Here is a 20,189-nt window from a genome sequence, read left to right as displayed (position 1 = left end):
CACCATTGGAGCAATTGTAGAGTTGAAAACATATCGGGTGAGAAAAGAAAAAGTTCGAAATGTAGGAAAAATAGCTATTACATCCATTATGTTCTTCAAGAACCGAAAATGATTTCGAGAAAATGCTCGTGCACACCTCTTTGGAGGAATAAGCACAAAGACTGTCAAATATTGAGGAATTGCTGTATAAGTAGTATGCTTTTAGCATAACCTCATAATCGTACGTGTCAGGTATCCTTTTCTCATGGATTAGAAAGCCTAGGGCTATTGCGGAATATAACGTAAGGTTCTCTTTATCAATGTCTGTATATAGGAGTATTGGTACAAATTGATTCATATTGTGAGATTCCAAATCATTTAATAGGTAATTGTCTTTATCGCTTGCGTTTGGATCAGCATACATGTATCTCTGCTTCAGTGCAATTATCAAATAGTCAGAATAGAAACTGAGAAACGATGAATTGAAAGCTTTTATATCAGACTGGATAACGTGCACAGATTGAAGGTAACCTTGAATAACAGTGTGGATAGAAAATCTTTGTAACTCTTCGATTGAAAACTCCTCCAAAAACGACAAACGTGTGACATTTTCAATACACAACGGGTTTTTTACAATTTCAGATAAGACACTGTTTGCCATCTCTTCACTCACAGACCCTGGAAATAGGCTCAGAATACGAGCACATTTCCTACTCTGACGGTCCATGTAATTTTTGAAAGCAATGTCAATCACTCTGTGCAACTGATCCTCTTCTCTTGTAGACTTAGATAATGTTAATGTTACATTTCGCTTCAGGTTTGCTAATAACCACTGAAGACCCTTTCCTTTGCAAAGAAGCTTTGCAACAACCTTTAGTGCCAGAGGGCAACCGCCAACAACAGTGTGAAGCTCATTGGCTTGTGCAGTAGTTAAGTTTTGAACGTAATGCATTAGCATAGCCTGAGAATCCGTTGGTGAAAGTGCTTCCAGATGAATTGAGTAAAAACCATCCTCTATGAAAGACAACTGTTCTTGAGATACAACTACCACATTAAATATCTGGACATTCATTGATAGAAATGTTTGAAGCATATCTACAAACAGCTTTCGATCATTACTGTGCAGGATTGGGTCACAGTTATCAAATATCAGTACAGTTCTTTTTTTCTGCCATGCAATCCATGTACAAAAATTGTCGTCATATACACCTTGACCACTATTTTCTAGAGACTCAGTGTCAGCTACAGCATGTGTATCTGAATATCTGTTACTTTCTTGTTTTTGTGAAGTGCTGATTGTACAGAGATAAAATGACTTCCTAAAAGTCGCTGTATCTATGTATCGAATGTTTGGAATGACATCAGAATGATGCAGTAATTCATGACCCAATTGATTTGCCAGTCTGGATTTTCCAAAAGCAGGTGGACCATTGATATTGATAATGCGAATAGAATTTGAGATAATAAGTTCTTTAAGTTCTTTTAGTTCTTTGGCTCGACCAAAAAAGGGGCTATTTATAGTGGGTACATTTTGCTGAGAAAGAGCATCGTACAACTCTAATCTACCTTCTTGACTTTTCGACATACTAGAGTACATGTACACACAAGCTCCTCCAATGAAAGCTGCTGCAAGCAAAACAGCTAGGACAATCACAACTGGTCGACCTGTAAAACAATAATTAGTGTTATATATAATTATATAAGTTGTTCAGTACAAAAGCTCAGAGGAGGTTGTTCACAATTGATAATTAATCTTCTTGTAACCTCAAATTCCTGAATCTACAGCAAATGCACGAAACCATAAAAGGAACCCCAACCCAACAAGTCAGCACTTTATCTTTATCTCATTTTTGCATTTTTTAGCGTTTTATCTTTCTTGTATTACGTCTCCTGTTAATGAATCGTAAAACTATTGTTGCTACACCTGCTACATTAAGATTTAAGACAAGAGTCAAAGAAACAAGGAAAGTGCAGCAACAACTGGAAGTTTGTGACTAATCACAAGATTCTGGCTCATTGATTCGAGTATGACTATGCTATTCACTTTCTAGTCATAATGAGTATTTTGTTAGCATCATTAGTACTAGTATATAAAAGGCTACGGTCGTTTGTGGCTTAGCTAGGACAGCTACTTTTCTCTGCAAATTTCCGTATATCTTTTCTCTGTCTCCGTGGACACACATTCCTCAGTAAAACATTTTGCTATGTGAACAACCTCCTCAGACAAATGCTAGAATGGGTCAGAGGAGGAAGGACACGTGTCATAAGTCACATGGCAATAGAATGTGTGGCATAAAATGTTTTACGTTAGGCTTTTGACCTTTAACCTGTCCTTACATTTCAGTGTGTAGCTATGGTGCCTGTGGTAGATCTACTGCTGTGCTCTTTAACAAGCTCACATCACTTTCTAGTAATCTCGAATATTGTAAACTGGTATGAAAGACGGCAACTAACCTGAGTTAACCCCCCTAGACTGCTCTCCATAGTAGCCTACCGTATAGCGGGTAATTCTCGGGGGACAAAATATTCGTGGTTCAGCAATATTGAGACATTTCGTGGGTAATATTTTCGTGGTTGCTACTTGCACTGCAGGTAAAGGTAGGCAAGGTCGCTTCATTCGTGGGTAAAATATTCGTGGTCAGGCATCAGGCCTTCAACCACGAAAGCCACGAATATTTTGCCCCACGAAAATTACCCACTATACGTACGTACAGGGAAAACCACTAAGGTTTGATGGTGAATTTCAAGCTATTGAGCCGGGATCCTACTGGGATCGCTGATCCAAAAGTTAGTACCATCCTTTCACTACATGATAGAGATTTAGATCGTTTTCAGCTTTTTGGCTTAGCTAGCGAAGCTATTTTTCTCCTTGTATATTATTCTATCCATGCGCGCACATTTTTGTACAATAATTATAGAAAATGTTGCATTAATGGAAGCTAAGGCCGGCATCACTTAGAGCAAATGTTGTGGCACATTCCTACCATGATATGTGACCAACGTCCTCTGATTATGATGTACCGTATATGCTTGATCAGAGGCCGCTCTCAAATAGTAGTCTTCTTTGGCAAGCAAAATGAAACATTAACTTTAGTAGCCGCTCAAATAGTAGCCTCAGTGAACTTTGACTCTAGCATTTCTGCACGTGGCAGCCAAAACATTTACATTTATTAATACTAGCAGCGAGCTACATGTACGTAGGTACTCTAGGTGCAGGTAGCAGCTTGTTAGTGCTTTGCGAAGACTTTCTCATGGCAGAGTTCGAGTTTATGCATCACTTTTGATGACAAACTAAGGTTAATTGAATTAGCTGGAGCTAATAAACGCCGCTCTTGAACAATGGCCTCTCTCAAATTGTAGCCTCTTCTGCCAGCAAAATAAACATTTAGTAGCCGCGGCTCCTGATCAAGCATATACGGTAGTTACTATTTCAACACCCAGATTTGTGCTAAAGAGCAAAGAAGTCTTCACTATATAATTATGCAGACTACCAATTAATGATAATTATTAACCCTCAAGCTCAAGTCATCCCCATAACTCACGTTTCTCTTGTATATGAAGTGGCTTGTTAATTTTCTGTTTGCACTCTTCTTGCTTGCGGTTCTTCAGTGCTTTTTTGAATTTGTTGACTGCTGGACGTGTCCACATGCCAGCTTTTTCTAGAGCACTAGTGAAAGAAAAAACAATATCTGAATTGATTTTAATTTGGCTTGCCACAGTGTTACATATTCGAGACGCCTTTTCACCACTATCATGAGCCTCATTACTAACGTAGTCTACCACTGCTTGTGGTAGTAATTCAAGAGGAATCAATTGATCACAGACGTCTTCTGGTGAGATCTTGACCACCAGTTTAAAATCATTGTAACAATCTATGAAAGCTTTGTACTTTGCTGCCTCGGACATAATGCTTGACATGACAGTGCCAAGATATACACTAACAAGTTATCTACCACAAATAACATCATATTAACAATGACATCACCGACATCATAACAATGACATCACTGAAGTATCTACATGTACATGCATTAAAACAGGAAACAGACACATGATAAAAATTAATGTGCACGTATGGCGCGCCGTGTGTTTCAATAACAATGTCTGCATGTACATAGGCGTATCCTGGTGTGAATATACCGAGATAGCATGCACGTGCAATGATTGCCTTATGCAGTGATCATGTCTGCACATGCAACCATTAGTCTCTGTGTGTGCAGTGATCATGTCTGTACATGCAACCATTAGTCTGTGCACATGCAGTGATCATGTCTGCACATGCAACCATTAGTCTGTGCACATGCAGTGATCATGTCTGCACATGCAACCATTAATCTCTGCACATGCAGTGATCATGTCTGCATATGCAACCATTAGTCTCTGCGTGTGCAGTGATCATGTCTGTATACATGCAGTGATCATGTCTGCACATGCAACCATTAGTCTGTGTACATGCAGTGATCATGTCTGCACATGCAACCATTAGTCTTTGCGTGTGCAGTGATCATGTGATTTAAGCTGTTAGCCCTAAGACTTCGTCTGGAACTCTTATAGTCAAGAAGGAAGCTTATCTCCGTTGAAGGACCAGCCATCACGCCATCAAACGTTAAACATTCACAACATGTAGCCACGAGGGCAAAATTCTACTGCGCATATGCCCGCCGCAAAATCAGCTAAGAAAAAAGACATAATTATAATTATTATCACTGCAGACACTAATGGTTAAGGTTGCATGAGCTGAGACTAATGGTTGCATGTGCAGACATGATCACTGCATGTGCAGAGATTAATGGTTGCATGTGCAGACATGATCACTGCATGTGCACAGACTAATGGTTGCATGTGCAGACATGATCACTGCATGTACAGACATGATCACTGCATGTGCACAGACTAATGGTTGCATGTGCAGACATGATCACTGCATAAGGCGATCATTGCACGTGCATGCTATCTCGGTATATTCACACCAGGACACGCCTATGTACATGCAGACATTGTTATTGAAACACACGGCGCGCCATATGCACGTGCAAATAATGGGTGAATCTGTGCAAAAAATTATATTCATATACCGTATTACTAGAATATTTTGCGAGCATCAAACATATGCGAACTTTGCGAGAGTTGATCAATTCGCAACAGACAAAACCTACTAGTAAATACACACGATCCTTGCCAGAATGCAATAGCTAGATCGCAAAAGGTCAAATTTTCTGCTGATTTGGCTCATTCGCAAAGGTTTTTCATCCACAAAATATTCTAGTTATAAGGTAAACTGACTGTGAGAAATTAAAATTGACACGCAGTTGATTGCTGTGTTATACTGTTGCATTGAAACTATAGTTGGGCGTGGCCCGACCGTAAAGAAGAGAGGTCAGGTTTAGACCTTGGCAGATTCATATGTTAGCAGGCACTCTTGAGCATTGAGCACATTTTCAGACTTAAACGAGAAAACAATGTAACTCAAAACTATATCAGTTTGTTTTCTTAATTGAATTTTCTTCAATACAGCTAACTAACTATATACCGTATAGCGCGAAATTTTCGAGGGGCTTAATTTTCGCGAATTTCGTGGGTTAGAATCCTACACGAAAATTAAGTCCACGAAAATTGAATTACCTGCTATAACATGCATAGATTTAAAGGCATGGCTTCCGGTAAGCAGTCATTCCGCGAACATTGTGCAACGAAATAGCTTTTAGAGGCTAATCCACGAAATATAAGTGCCTCGAAAATTTCGCGCTATACGGTATTAGACTCGCCAGCCAGCCCTTCCTTCCTCGGGGTAAGGGACTGTAGCCTCGAGACCAGCCGTTCGTTATCTGAAAGAACGCCTGGTCAAGTTCCAATGTAGCACTCGTCCAGCGGTCCAGGAATTTCTTGGACCGGTAATTGCCCGCACAAGGTCCGCCCAAGGTGTATTACCCATGAATATCATTATGATGCTATAAAACGCTGACTCAGCTGGACAAGTTGCACATTAGAACTTGACCAGGCGTTCTTTCAGATAACGAACGGCTGGTCTCGAGGCTAAAGGGACTGCAGTGGATTGCCTATCTGAGAGTTGTGACGGTGGAATTTTAATGAGTTGCATGACATCATGTATGACATCATCATGTGGTTTGTAATGTCTGATATGCGTGGGTTGCAAATAGCTACACAATTACAAATAAGCTCCCCTTGCTTAGTTTGTGGCAGAGAAACCAAGAAACATTGAGAACTGGTGGTAGAAGGCTACTGTCAAGCCCTTTCCATCCCCACATACTTTCAGACTGGAAAGATTTTCTCCAACATAAGACAAGTGGTGCAAATCACTAAAGTCACTGGAGGATTTGTCTCAATTGCAGCTTGATTGATAAGCTCTGCTTGGTTGCTTAATCTTGCACTAGCACAGTCTTGCCCATCCTGTTATTATCATGCATTCTACCACAAAGAAATTAACTAAGCAATACTGTGGGCGTAAGAATGTCACATGACATTGATACTGCACTCTGATTGGTCATTACCAGATTCACACAACTCTCAGATTAGCCTCGATTCCAGGCCGATCGGCCTTGAATCGAGGCTACTCTCAGATAGGCAATCCACCAGTCCCTTACCCCGAGGAAGGGCTGGCTGGCGAGTCTAACTATATATAGCTATTAAGTAATACAATTATCGAAAAAGTAAACTTGCATTTGGTTTTACGTGTACGTCGCTTAATCCTGTATTGCATGATTTTATATAACTGTAGCACAGACACTCCTAGTGTGTGTTATGCATTCACTTTTACTCATAGAGAAGCAAGGGCTTGTAATAATTATAAGGTGTCATTCTTGCAAATGATTAACCACGCATTCGATGCCCTATATTAATGGTACTTAGTATAGGTTGTCTTTTACACGACCATTGTGTGAAAAAGATTCACACTGTTTGGTGTTTGTAGATTATGTTCACTGGTTGCGATTAATATTAGCACTATTTTTCAATAAATAGAGCCGAGTGACTGAATAGGGACAATTTATCTTAAAGCTTAAGGGGACCGCAGACACTACAACACGGGTACACTAAACTTGTAGTGATACCGTACGGGTAGAAAATTTCGAGGTGTTTTTAATTTCGCGTTTTTCGTGGGTGGCTGCAGAACACGAAAATTAAAACCCATGGAAGGCTTTGTATACGCATGCGAAATAGTGCCACACCCTAACTCCACGAAATTTACTACCTGTGAAATTTTCCAAATAAGACAGACTATTGAATTGCACGAAAATGTACACCCTCAAAATTTTCCACCCGTACGGTACATACTTCTATAGTTGTACGAGTGCATGAACAAAATTTGTGTTGCTTAAAATGAACTTGCTTTGTTCCAGTTCCAATTTATGTGATCTGCATCTGATTGAGGCACCAACCTTACTTGTAGTCTGGGGGCCAGACCTAATAACTCGGGGAAGAGAGCTATAGGATTAGGCATAGATACACGAAAGAAAGGGATAGGCAACACCCAGCACTTCCGTTGGATGAGGCGAGTTGCTAAAAAGGGGCGTGTAATGAGCAAAAAGTGGTGTGTGCACTCAAAATGTCAGTATAATAGTTTGTAGTATTATAGCAAACTGTGCTCTTGAGGAGACACCAGATACACTTAGACATAGGCTATTAATCTTTTAGAGCTACTATATGCAAAGTGATGAGAAAGTGAGCTCCAAAGGGGGTGTCAGTACACTCTACAATTCATAACACGTCTGTTCCCAAGTCCTTCAAATGCCATCTCTTCGATCACACAATACAGATGAAGATACTTGTGTTCCACTTTCTAATACCTAAACTGTGTCTTAGAGCACTTCAACTAGATTACCATGTACAGTAAGAGCAGGAGAGGTACGCAAACTTTCTGGACTTCGGACAAACGTTTCATGGTGCTGCTACTAGAGTAAGTAATCAAACCTCGGACTATACCTATATTCGGACGCGTTTTCCATGGACTCAAAGCAGCTATCCAGATTTTAGCCACATCTACAAGTCACTGGTGCTTGGTACTACCTAGCAGCCAACTCTCAGCCTGTTCCTCACAACGACGCACTGGTCACGAGCTCTCAAAAACGAGTCCGAAATAATCAAAATACGGACGAAGGTACCGTTATCCGGACACTACTTTAGACTGCGTAGCTTGAGATATTTCTAGTTTCTGTGCCTCCTGTACTTCTTCTTAGCTAGATCTACCATCATGCAAAAAATCAGCAGTGGCAGCTGCACAACAAACTCCAGAAACCAGACTGAAAATAGCAGCCCCACCCACTAATTTAGGATCTCGGACGCATGTGCAATGCATATATAGGCAGATCTACACGTGTTAATGAGCTAGTCTATGCGAGAGTCTATGAGCTATTAGCCAAAAGTCTAAAAGAAAAACTCTCTACCTGAAGGACAAAATCAAAGGAGGGGCAGAGAATCGGTGGATTTGTTTGTAAGTGCCACACTAGATCTGCATACAGTAGACTATAACTAGAGTGTCTTTATGTGATGATTTTTTGTGTGTATACAGATTGTTAGTAATTAACTAGGTATGGCTGAAGGCTATATTTTAAGAAGTAAGCTTGCATCACGTCCATCAACACCAGCAGTGTTTGACAGTAGATTTACTCACCAACGACCGCTGTACAAGTCATGGGTGGATGACAGTATGAAAAAAGCTATGGAAGCAGTTGTCAAGAATGGAGCAAGTGTTAGAGAGGCAGCAGTTTGCTTTGGTGTGCCCAAGTCAACTTTGGGGGATCGAATCAGTGGCAGAGTTCAACACGGTGATGTCAGTGGCCCCCTAAAATACCTCTCAACTGCGGAAGAAAATGACTTAGCCAAATTCTTGATAAAATGTGCTGGTATTGGATATCCTAAGACAAGATTAGAAGTTATATCTCTTGTCCAAACGATTATTGATTATAAAGGGATTCACTCAACTGTTACGGCTGGTTGGTGGCAGAGATTTATCAAGCGAAATGCGAACATCACTTTAAGGGCCCCTTCTCCACTATCAAATGCTCGAGCATATGCAACAGATCCTGATATCATGAACAGGTACTTTGATCTACTTGAGGAGACTTTGTTACGGTATGAACTGAAAGATAAGCCGTGCTGCATATTTAACATGGATGAAACTGGCCTCCCCATGGATCCTAAGGCTTCTAAAAGCGTTTACAGAAAAGGAGAAAAAAATCCTTTAGCACGCTCTAGTGGTAATAAATCCCAGACGACAGTAGTAGCCTGTGTGAGTGCTGCAGGCTATTGTATGCCACCTTTGGTGATCTTGAATCGGAAGAGTGTTCCGAGCTGCTATAAGGAAGGAGAAGTTCCTGGGACCAAATATGGCCTGTCACCAAAAGGATGGATTGACCGTGACTTGTTTCACCAGTGGTTTGCTTTTCATTTTCTTCGATATGCTCCTCAAGAACGTCCCTTATTGCTGCTTCTTGATGGCCACTCCAGCCACTTTTGCCCGGAAACAGTTCATCTAGCTGATGAACATGATATAGTTGTATTTGTTCTCCCTCCAAACTCTACCCACCTATTGCAGCCTTTGGATAAGGGGACATTTTCCCCTTTAAAGACTTATTGGAAACAGGAGTGTCACGAATTTATGAGCAAAAATCCAGGCGAAGTAGTGTCCTGTTTTACCTTTTCCAAAATTTTGGGAAGATCATGGGAAAGATGTATGAGATTATCCAATGTGCAAGCGGGATTTAAAGTAACCGGTGTGTACCCATTTGATCGTGAAGCAGCTTTCAAGCAAATTAATATGCCTTCTGGTGTTGCCAAAAGTTTTTCTCTGCCGTATCAACCCATGTTTAGTCTTGCGCCCAGGAAAAAGAAAGCTGCAGCTATACATGTAGATCTAGTACGTTATTCAGAAGATGATGATATCAGCTCTGAAGAATCGTTCAGTGACGTACGAGCAGTACATACACCTGTAGGTGGCAGTTTTGATTATGAGAGTGCAGCACGAGAACCTGGTTTTGGTGAACATGCCAAGATGCCACCCTATACGTCTACTGGTGATACGGATGACAACAGTTCCAGTGACACTGATCGTGTGACACCTTTAATTTACTGCAGCCAAACCAAAAAAATGCTGAAAACACCCATCCCACCTCCAAGAAAAGTTGATCCTTTGAAAGTAAAATCTTGTGGTAAAATTCTCACTAGCAGCGAATGTATGGCTATTATGGATAAAAAAAAAGAAGAGAAAGATGAAAAGGAAAGGCTTAAGGCTGAGAGAAAGCGTTTGCAGGCTGAGAGGAAGCAATTGAAGGCTGAAAACAAGCGTTTGCTGGCTGAAAAACGAGCTTCGAAGCTATTAGCCAAGAAATCGGGAAAGAGTGTTTCCACAAAAGTGTCTAAAGCTCAGCATTCCTTATGTGTTGAAAACCCACCTGAACCGGTTTTTACTGCTAAAGAACTTGAACTTTTTACCACCAGGTTTGAAAATGGTTTTGACCTCACGCATGATGACCGATATAACTTATGGTTAAAAGAAAATGGATCTCCCCAGAATGGTGTGTATATAGTGTTTGGTATACTGCAGAATGTGGTATAATCATGTTTCTATTGTATTTAGCCAGGCAAAAGCGAGTTACGAAGCGTACTTTCAAAGTGAGAGAAAGCATTGGTCAAGGTGGTTACTTCTGCTATTTAATATTGACATAGCTAATATCCATAATTGCAGATTGGAGTGATGCTGATGAGTTGTGCCACGTGACGGGGATAGATTCAAGTGGCGTATCTGGTGTGTTGATTATTGATTTAGCTATAATTATACAGCTACATAATTATGTTATATATACTTGGATAGCACTTGAATTGAATAGCCTGCAACATGTCCGCTTAACACGTCATAACTTTCGCTCAATTTGGCGATGCATGAGGCTATTTCTATTGAGCATAATTATAGTACTGCAGTCGACTATACTCGTGATTAATACATTTTCTAACAGATGAAGAGCCAGTCAAGTCCAAGGTACTGTCTGGTAAGTAGGTTTATTTTATAATTATATGCGACCAATTCGGATGATGTGCCTTTAGTTGCAGAGCAAAGAAGGAACGCTGGAGTGAGGGCAACTAGAGCTAACCCATCTGGTGAGTGAGTAAATTTAATTATCCCCCTTCATATTAGGACCCACCCCCAAAGCAAATCTACCCCCCTGAAACAATTTAAGACTCTTAAAGGTAGCTCTGAACTCCGTCATATTCACATGTATATTATTAGGAAGCAGTGTTGGATTGAGAGCTACTAAATCTACTAGAGCTAACCCGTCAGGTTAGTGGCATATGTTGTACACGTCTATTTTTAGAGCCCGTAAACAGTGTTGGAGTGAGAGCTACTAAATCTACTAGAGCTAACCCGCCAGGTTAGTGGTTCATGGTACCATAATTATGTTGTCGCATTCACATACACGTCTATTTTTAGAGCCCGTAAACAGTGTTGGAGTGAGAGCTACTAAATCTACTAGAGCTAACCCGTCAGGTTAGTGGTTCATGGTACCATAATTATGTTGTCGCATTCACATACACGTCTATTTTAGAGCCCGTAAACAGTGTTGGAGTGAGAGCTACTAAATCTACTAGAGCTAACCCGTCAGGTTAGTGGTTCATGGTACCATAATTATGTTGTCGCATTCACATACACGTCTATTTTTAGAGCCCGTAAACAGTGTTGGAGTGAGAGCTACTAAATCTACTAGAGCTAACCCGTCAGGTTAGTGGTTCATGGTACCATCTGTTGTCGCATTCACATACATGTGTATTTTTTGGCCCAGGAAGCAATGTTGGAGTGAGAGCTATTAAATCTACTAGAGCTAACCCGTCAGGTTAGTGGTTTAATAGTACCGTATTGAAATTGGTAAAGAGCCCACCCATGTGTGCTGTACATTTCTGGTTCATATATAGTCAAGTTCCTAAATGACAATGTCACTATATATGCATGTTACTCGTCTCAATTAACGTCATGTACAAACGCAATAAAAAGAAATAGTGGTTAGGGAGTTCCATGTATTTACCCTGTAGTGCTCGAGGACGATTCTTTTTGTTCTGCTACTGATTGCTCTGTACAAAAGAGCGGGATAGAGTTCCCTGTGTGGATCAGTTGTGATGTGTGCTCCAGGTGGTATCATCTTTACTGTATAGGACTGAAGAAAACCAAGAAACAGTTTACTTGTGTACAATGTATATAATGAACAGTAAGCTTGTGTAGATCTATATTCAATGTGTATAGTTGTGATTAAATACAGTATACTACCTTTCTGGGCTCTGGTAGAGATCGATTTTCTTTTAACCATTAAGTGAACTCTGTGTCCGAGATCCTAAATTAGTGGGTGGGGCTGCTATTTTCAGTCTGGTTTCTGGAGTTTGTTGTGCAGCTGCCACTGCTGATTTTTTGCATGATGGTAGATCTAGCTAAGAAGAAGTACAGGAGGCACAGAAACTAGAAATATCTCAAGCTACGCAGTCTAAAGTAGTGTCCGGATAACGGTACCTTCGTCCGTATTTTGATTATTTCGGACTCGTTTTTGAGAGCTCGTGACCAGTGCGTCGTTGTGAGGAACAGGCTGAGAGTTGGCTGCTAGGTAGTACCATAGATTGAAGAGAGAGGGATAGGAAACGGAGTGGTGCACGTGATGATTTTACATTGAATCTGCAGTGGAGCCTCGAAAATTATCCGCGCTACGCCCTATGAACGAGGCTATTAAGCACACTTTTGCCGGGTAACTCCCAAAGCTGTGTTTCCTCGAGACATAATCTCTTTCAGCAACTTAAAACACGCCTAGTCCATGAGCCACGTGTAGTACTTGCTAATGACTGACCACACCCAGTAAAAAGAGACTTTCCAATAAAGTTATATGTTCCCAAGGCTGTTTTAGAGCTATTGGAACATGTAACGTGTAAGCGTGCTGGTTATGACTACTACAATAGGTATAGACCTTGAAATATAAGTGAGTTGCACGGACTAAGCACAGTTACTTGTAGTTTATTATGCACTGAGTGTAGAAATAGATATTGTTGTGATGGCCTCGATTAAACCGCACCGTAGCGCGGATGTTACTCGAGATACAAACCGTTTCCTATCCCTCTAACTCTTCAATCTATGGTAGTACCAAGCACCAGTGACTTGTAGATGTGGCTAAAATCTGGATAGCTGCTTTGAGTCCATGGAAAACGCGTCCGAATATAGGTATAGTCCGAGGTTTGATTACTTACTCTACTTCACTGCATTGAGAGCTGGAAAATATGCTTTGTTCCATGCAGTTATAAACACATTTTAATTCTGTGAAACGTACTCTATAGAAGATGACGTGTTGCTTAACTACTGTTTTGGAGCTAGCCTATAGTCTCTATTTTTGCAGTAGCGCACCGCACCGTTGTATTCGACTGTTCTATCTTCCGGGCTTAATCCTTCGTAAAAGACCTCTGAATGTCTAACAAATCTCTTATGAACCTCTTTCAGTGACCAATAGGATTGCACCATTTGTGACAAGCATAATTATTCTAAACATGTGTCGCGATTGTTTTGAATAACTGTCATAGTAATTTCAAGGTTCTAGTATTAGATACTAAGGCTTGCATAACAAATGGCTCATACCCTTTACCAGTTTACCCCTCCCCTCTTTAGCTCCTGATCTACGCAGCCCTATGGTAATACCTCCCACTGTGGACATGTTTGGATATCCCATAGATTCCCTTGACAAATCACACGGGGCCAAATTGAAGAAATCTCGAAGCCTACCTCGAAAGTTACCCAGTGACGATCCAGTTCTGATAGCTGCCATGTCTCATCGAGGCTTGGCAAAACAACCAGACCATTACGAAGATACAGACAGTCCAGATCTGCGAAAGGAGCCTCAAACTGTTGACAACATGCAGCTTTTCCTGCCTGACATGCCCCACATTTTGAATCAAGATGATGCAACCTCAGTCCCCCATAGGCTGGCTACTAGCCATGAGCATACACGAGGAATTCCCAATCACTATGAAGATAAATCTCCACATGCCCTGCAACAAGACAGTTTGGGTAGTAGGTACTAGGTCACATGAACCACAACAAGACGGGAATTCTTGGAGAGAGGGGTTAAAGTCCGGGTCTAGTTCTCGTCTCTCAAAGTCGAGTCGTAGTAGCAACTTTTCTCAGGATGATGATATGGATGGCTCACTTTTGGACTTGGCAGATGAACTGGGGGATGAGAAGGAGGAGCTTGTGAGTATGGCGCCCAAGGGGAGGGAGACAGACAGAGGGATCGTGGAGGAACCGTACCCCACGAGCAGTGTAAGTTACTTGCTTGTTATAATACGTAAGGTGACACCTCATGCATGTATTTAAATTGTACACATACGAAAAATTGCACGACTAAATGATTAGTGCTATAATATATTAAAGGCGCATAAACATTAAAATACGTACAGTAATGTCTGATGAGTGGTACATGTACTACAGCTCCAGAAATCACCTGCTGTGCTGAACTCACAAACCTTACCGAGATCGTTCCACTCTCCCGAGCACACTCCCCCAATAATTGATCGCCATCACCACCGCTCCCCATACAAGGATGACCACACACACTCACCCAAGCATAAGCCCGGGGTTTCCCCGTACAAGGAGGAAGAGGCCCCTAGGCACAGTCCTACCGAGCAACATAAGATTGGGTCATCTCAAACGACCGGCCGAGAGCACAAGAAGAAGAAGGATGGGAAAAAACTTGTGAGACAGTGGGTGCAGGAGCAACGGCTCAGGTAGATAATAATGTTACATTTATCTGCTCATAAAAATAGGTTGTAGTTCCTGACAACTAAAAATTGACTAAATAGTGACTATTATTTGTTTTGTAGGCTAGTGATAGGAAAAGTATCACCAGACATACTGCATGAGCCTTGATTGTATTTAGCGTTTGTACGCACATGTAACACTCTCATTTTTTCTGGCAGGTCATTCCAACCATCACATAGCTCACAGGACAGCACCAGTAGCAGCAGTATAGGAGGCAACCTCGAACACTTTCAACCCTCCCCTGAACTACGAGTTTTGCACGCTACACCACCCTCTCCACTCACTTCACAAGGCCCTTCACAACCATCACAGTTGATGCAAGGTCCACCTAAACCACCACGAAATTACTACCCAGACAGTTCGGAACTATATGATCACATCTCATCACACTCAAAGACACTACCCTCACCAAAGAAAGACAGGAAAGCTCCCAATACCTCCCCGAATAGAAACAATGCTTTTCAAAAACCTGAGAGTCCATTACTACAGTACAAGTCAAGCGAGGCAATTTACCCCACTCAAAGTAGAGAATCTAATATTGTAACCTCCAATTACAAGCAATCTGATATTACCACTGATCCTATCCGTGAAGTTGATGACCTTTTAAATGAACTTACCGCTAACAACGAACACTTTGTTCATCCAAGACACACTTCAGGTTCCAAACTGGAGCACCCATCTCATGGCGATGAACCTAACTCTGAGTTGGAGCGATTCCGTAGAGCAAGCGATAGTAAAGTAGAACAAGCAAGGCATAATCGCCGAGCATCTGAAAGAAAACTTCTCAACTCCCAGAAAGCTGTCAACCAATTGTTGTCCGAGAACCGAGAAAGTGACATTGGTGTGTTTAGTCATGACATCGAGCCTCGAAGAAAACACGTTCAAATTGCTGAGCATGAATCTCAAGTCATTAATGACAATTCCCCTTCACTTGTTGATAACTGGTTTGATAAGAATGTTGAGTCTCCAGAGCCGCAAGTACAGGAGGGCACAGAGGAGAACTTGTCGGGGTGGACTGACACACCTCGAGTGACCTCACCCACCGACTTCAAAACTGTAAGTGATGTTTATTTATTTCATCTTCATAACTTGAGTTTCAGGCTAGAGCATTAAGTTCTGTCAAACAGTGTGTTTACGTACGACGTACATGTATATTTAATTTTGTGGTTTATGTGGTTTTAAAAATAAAATATTATTGATTAGAGCATCTAATCTCCAGCAAAAAAACCTCATTGTGTAGTAAATCTGACCAGGAGACTGATATAGTCCGTAATTGTAATGAAACTCCGTACTGTACCAACCTTCCCCCCTCCCCCAGATAATGGATGAAGTAAGGGAGAGTGAAATGGTACCCCGACCCCCGGCCCACCTTGTAGCACTCTCACAGGATATGGAGGCAGAGGTACATTTGAGGCATACATAGAAGTTTTTGTTGTACTGTATGATGGACTAGAATGACAGTACGACAGTAAAAATGGCAGTACGACAGTAAAATAGTGGATTTAACAGTATTATTGTTTAAGTCTGCACGAGTGTAAAGGAAATGACCTGTGCCATATATTTGTAATTGCCTCATGTTAATCATAGAATACTGGGCATGATGCAATTCCTCTCCTGCAGTGGTCTGATCTGAGGAGTCCTTCTCCCTCTGGCTTCACCTCCCCGCGTCTACTCCCCCCATCTAGTGTCTCCTCCTACAGCTCTCCATTTCATGCCAGTGTGGAACATTTACAGAAGATTGATCTCAATGTGACGGGTAAAACTGAGATGAACAATTTCCGGCCTTCTAGCGCTACGGCAACACTGCCTCCGGTGATAGCAAGTTTTCTCTCCAGGGTGCGACAGTCGTCTACAGAACCAGCTGACAGTTCGGATGGAGCTATTTCACCTCCTCTGGATGAAACAAGTGAAAGAAAAGCCAGTGTAAATCAGGCATCAACTCTGAAACAACAAAGTAACTCTACTGAAGGTAGACAAAATTCTCGACCCTTGTCTCCACTAGTAGCCGTACCCCCTACTTACGATTCACCCAGGCTTGTTCGCATGCAAATGTCACCCACCATCAAAGTCAGTCCGCATACGTTTAATGAAGAGGAATCCTCAAAGAATAACACTCTGAAGAGCGCTGATATCACACACAGGCAATGGATAGATGATGATAATCACCTAGAAATGAAAAAGTCGATTAAAACTCCATCGTTTGTCAGTTCTGCTAACGCGCACCCTTCAACCATTGGAACTGCCAGTACAAACTATTATAGTTCCGATGCTTCAGTTACCATAACTACCAGTAGCTCCGATGCAGTTGTGTACGACACACCAAAAGCAGCTCACAAGCAGTACCAAACAAGCCTTGTGTACCCTGAGGTCGTTACTCGAGAGCCAAATAAACGATCTTCATTTATAGAAAATGATAAATCGACAGGCCTTTTGAAATACGCGCAAAGAAATGCGGATCCACTTCAAGAACAGAAACAGTTTGCACACACTTGGAACACAAACTATTTTGATGAACCAGAGACAAAGCAAGTTGGCTACTCCAGTTCACAGCAGCGACGTTCAACAGAACCTACCGTATCCCTGGGCTCCACTCCCACTGCGTACCGCCCCCCTCCCAGTCCGAGCACTCCGCTAACCCCTATGTCACAGCACACCCACAGTGATCTGGCCCCAAATACATTTACCTATCCAACTAGAGTTAACCTGCCTCCTTCACAGAATCATGAGGTCATAAAATCAACACGATTTCAACAGCCACCTCCATTTACCAACTCTGGTACTACACAGGGGCAAAATACACGGCCTGAAACTGGGCAACTGAAGAGCTATAACCAAGCGAATCCACGGTCTCGAAACTACAGGCCCCCATCGCAGGGGGGACATGTAGGAGGTGATGTTCGTAGGACACAGACGTTTAGTACTGGCCGAGATTCAGGATGGTCCAATCGCTATCCACATGAAGAGCAACGTCCAACAATATCACCAATAAGTGACGACTCGCTGCCAAACTCTCCCACTTATTTCATCACTAACAATCCTAATGATGATAGGGACACACCCTCTCCTGCTACACAGGTACGTGTGTAATGATAATAAAACGTGTATATAAAACAAATGTAGCGTTTATGGTTGTGTAACTAGATCTAGTATATCTATTTCCTAATGCTTTTAGAAATGGACTATGAACCTGTTCCCCTTAATCTGCCAGCGTCTATTCCACATTTGATCCCTTTATACCCATTCTCTATGTACTGTTGCTCATTGTTTCACGATTACCTTATTTTAATACCTCATGCAAGTCTTGTATGCCTGGTTAAAATTCCCCTTACTGCCATGAAATTTGAGACACCTGCTGTAAGTACTGCATCTACTACAACCAGTCTGTGTTACGTAATTGGCAGGCTGTCACCTTATTGTTATTGTTACATAGTTTCAACCTGCTATATACCAGGTGTACATCACTGAAGTTAAAGTTTCCCATGCATGCATGAACAGTACATCAGTCTCTTGAGTTTAACCTCTCAGTTTACACTGCAGTTAGACACACTCACACCTGGGCTATTATTCTATCAGATGTACCACTGTTACTGTTTTTCTATTCTGTTTATCTGTAGGCCCAAAACGCATCATTTCAAGAACATCTCAAGGAACTGGAGGTGAAAGGGAGTCGTAAATTGCGAGTGCTTGATTGGATGAAACAGTCATCAACTAATTCACAAACAAAACGCAATCAAGAAAAGGCGCCTATGAAAAAAGACACAAACATGACTGTTCCTACAAAGCCGTACCAGAAACAAGCTCCTGTGTATGCTTCCATTGATGATCTTGATGAAAATGCTCACACACAAGAACCAAGATCTAGTTCTAGGCCTGGATCAGGCAGACCGACAGGAGTACAGAGAAGTGGTTCCATACCTGTGTCCGGAAATAGACAGCCCGATTCAACGAGACAGAGAGAGATCGAAACACAGCGAGAGTTTGAGCGTCAACGAATTAAACTCAGTTCCCATTCTGCTACTGGATACGATATGGAACAAAGACACAGAGGAAGTGTGCCTTCTCGGCCATACTCAAGACAGGCAACTGATCAAAGGCGTGTTGAGATGGAGCGACGAGCAACTGTTGCTGATACAAGGCCGGCCACCCAAGTACAGAGAAGAGCAAACACTTTTTCTTACCCCAATTCTCAATTTCAACCTCCAGTGGCTCAAGGAGGAGGCGGTGATCCACGAAGTACGAACCGAGCCACTCCCACTTCAAGCACAGGTCCCACGAACAATCCAGGTTACCCAACAACTAAGTATTCAGGCAAAGACTATTATGTTATTGATGTTTAGCATTGTTGCAGAATTTTCCCACTACTTGTACAGTACATGTACATGTTATACTTGCTTTTCTACATTTGTTTGTATAAGGAGCATCAAAGCTAATAAGATTTTGAGCATGCATGCAATCATTTTACGATAATTGTTGCAATGCTATGGCAATGAAAGCACCGCGGGTGCTGATGCCTCGGTGGAGGTGCCATAACATAAAACTAGTTTATACACATTGATCATGATGAACAGTGAACATCTTTTATTTTGCTGTATGCGAATAGTGGGTAATGATCAACCATGAGTGTTGTTAAAAACGATCAATGCCAAAAGTTCAAGTCTAAAATTATTAATGGCTGCAAGTCAGAGCCTTGCAGCTCTCTGCTCACTCTTGCAGCTACCAATAGCTAGCGTTCTAGTGCAGAGCTAACTACTAAGTAGAGTAGTAACACTCGGTGAACAAGTTTTGCTACGGACTCTTCTGAAAAGGCTGCAATGGCATTCCAAGTAAGCAAAACTAGGCATAACTCGAGAACGAAGCATTATTTTGCAAATCCACGAATTAAAATCCAAGTAAACATGACTAGAAGCCTATAGAAACTCTTACTTGCACTTGATTCATCCTTGAGCAGCTGTAGCGGTCTACACAGACGGGTTTGTCTAAGTTCACCGTGTTTGATGCACTTCCTTTATGAGACCCCACCCCTCCATTAGCTAGCTACTCTGCATAATATCTGAGACCGAGCTGCTTGCATGGCCGGGCAGTGGGCAAAGGGATTATAGCACAAGCACAAGGCCTAGGGGAATTAAATCTACTATGACTTGAGGGATAGGTTGAAGACCTTAATTGATAGTCTCCTATCAAAGGCCATGCACTGTTAGACTTGGTACAAGTATATTATTATATTCAAAAGCTTCTAGTAAGTGCAATTAATGCAGCAAGAAAATATGAGCACTATACATCAAACAGAACATTTGAAAGGGGGTGAGGGGAGTTAGTTTTTGAGTGCACAATTCCACAGATACAGATGACAGTCGCCCACTGACTCTTCTGGAATCGTGGACGGATGGAACGGAATAACACTGTTATGCATTGCTGAAACTCG

General features: G+C 41.7%; 2 protein-coding genes and 1 long non-coding RNA gene across 4 annotated transcripts; 2 read left to right on the top strand and 1 right to left on the bottom strand.

Annotated features, from left to right (window-relative positions):
* Positions 1-7,482: 7,482 nt before the first annotated feature.
* LOC135348030 (uncharacterized) lies at positions 7,483-12,284 on the top strand. 2 transcript variants are annotated; one of them, XM_064546180.1, is made up of 8 exons: positions 7,483-8,425; positions 8,504-10,508; positions 10,571-10,627; positions 10,679-10,738; positions 10,947-10,979; positions 11,035-11,088; positions 11,219-11,269; positions 12,016-12,284. In XM_064546180.1, the coding sequence occupies exons 2-8, from the start codon at positions 8,525-8,527 to the stop codon at positions 12,180-12,182; spliced, it is 2,406 nt and encodes an 801-aa protein (XP_064402250.1). In that variant the 5' UTR covers positions 7,483-8,425; positions 8,504-8,524; the 3' UTR covers positions 12,183-12,284. The 2 variants fall into 2 exon arrangements, 1 of the variants encoding a protein (XP_064402250.1); XR_010398628.1 differs by lacking the exon at positions 12,016-12,284 and adding an exon at positions 11,420-11,476 and having other exon boundaries at positions 7,484-8,425; positions 11,219-11,360.
* Positions 11,899-12,388, bottom strand: LOC135348032 (uncharacterized). Its single transcript, XR_010398629.1, has 2 exons — positions 12,248-12,388; positions 11,899-12,137 (listed from the first exon to the last, which is right to left on the bottom strand). It is a non-coding gene; the product is annotated as an uncharacterized LOC135348032 (long non-coding RNA).
* A 1,371-nt stretch (positions 12,389-13,759) lies between these two features.
* Positions 13,760-19,208, top strand: LOC135348029 (uncharacterized). The gene is made up of 6 exons (XM_064546179.1): positions 13,760-14,269; positions 14,438-14,733; positions 14,926-15,823; positions 16,086-16,169; positions 16,388-17,842; positions 18,382-19,208. Exons 1-6 carry the CDS (start codon positions 13,907-13,909, stop codon positions 19,102-19,104), a joined length of 3,819 nt encoding a protein of 1,272 aa, XP_064402249.1. The 5' UTR covers positions 13,760-13,906; the 3' UTR covers positions 19,105-19,208.
* The last annotated feature ends 981 nt before the right edge of the window (positions 19,209-20,189 follow it).

The sequence above is a fragment of the Halichondria panicea genome, chromosome 14 (assembly GCF_963675165.1).
Source record: "Halichondria panicea chromosome 14, odHalPani1.1, whole genome shotgun sequence".
Classification (NCBI taxonomy): Eukaryota; Metazoa; Porifera; class Demospongiae; order Suberitida; family Halichondriidae; genus Halichondria; species Halichondria panicea.
Note: the sequence above shows the minus strand (reverse complement) of the source record. Positions and strands in the feature narration are given on the sequence as shown.

What these genes read in the sequence shown, in the direction of transcription:
- LOC135348030 (XM_064546180.1), top strand. Translation starts at nt 8,525, where the DNA reads ATGGCTGAAGGCTATATTTTAAGAAGTAAGCTTGCATCACGTCCATCA. An exon ending in CAAGTCCAAGGTACTGTCTG is followed by an intron (nt 10,980 to 11,034) that starts GTAAGTAGGTTT and finishes ATGTGCCTTTAG; the next exon opens with TTGCAGAGCAAAGAAGGAAC. An exon ending in TACTAGAGCTAACCCGTCAG is followed by an intron (nt 11,270 to 12,015) that starts GTTAGTGGCATA and finishes TTTACCCTGTAG; the next exon opens with TGCTCGAGGACGATTCTTTT.
- LOC135348029 (XM_064546179.1), top strand. Translation starts at nt 13,907, where the DNA reads ATGATGCAACCTCAGTCCCCCATAGGCTGGCTACTAGCCATGAGCATA. An exon ending in GTGCAGGAGCAACGGCTCAG is followed by an intron (nt 14,734 to 14,925) that starts GTAGATAATAAT and finishes TTTTTCTGGCAG; the next exon opens with GTCATTCCAACCATCACATA. An exon ending in CACCCTCTCCTGCTACACAG is followed by an intron (nt 17,843 to 18,381) that starts GTACGTGTGTAA and finishes GTTTATCTGTAG; the next exon opens with GCCCAAAACGCATCATTTCA.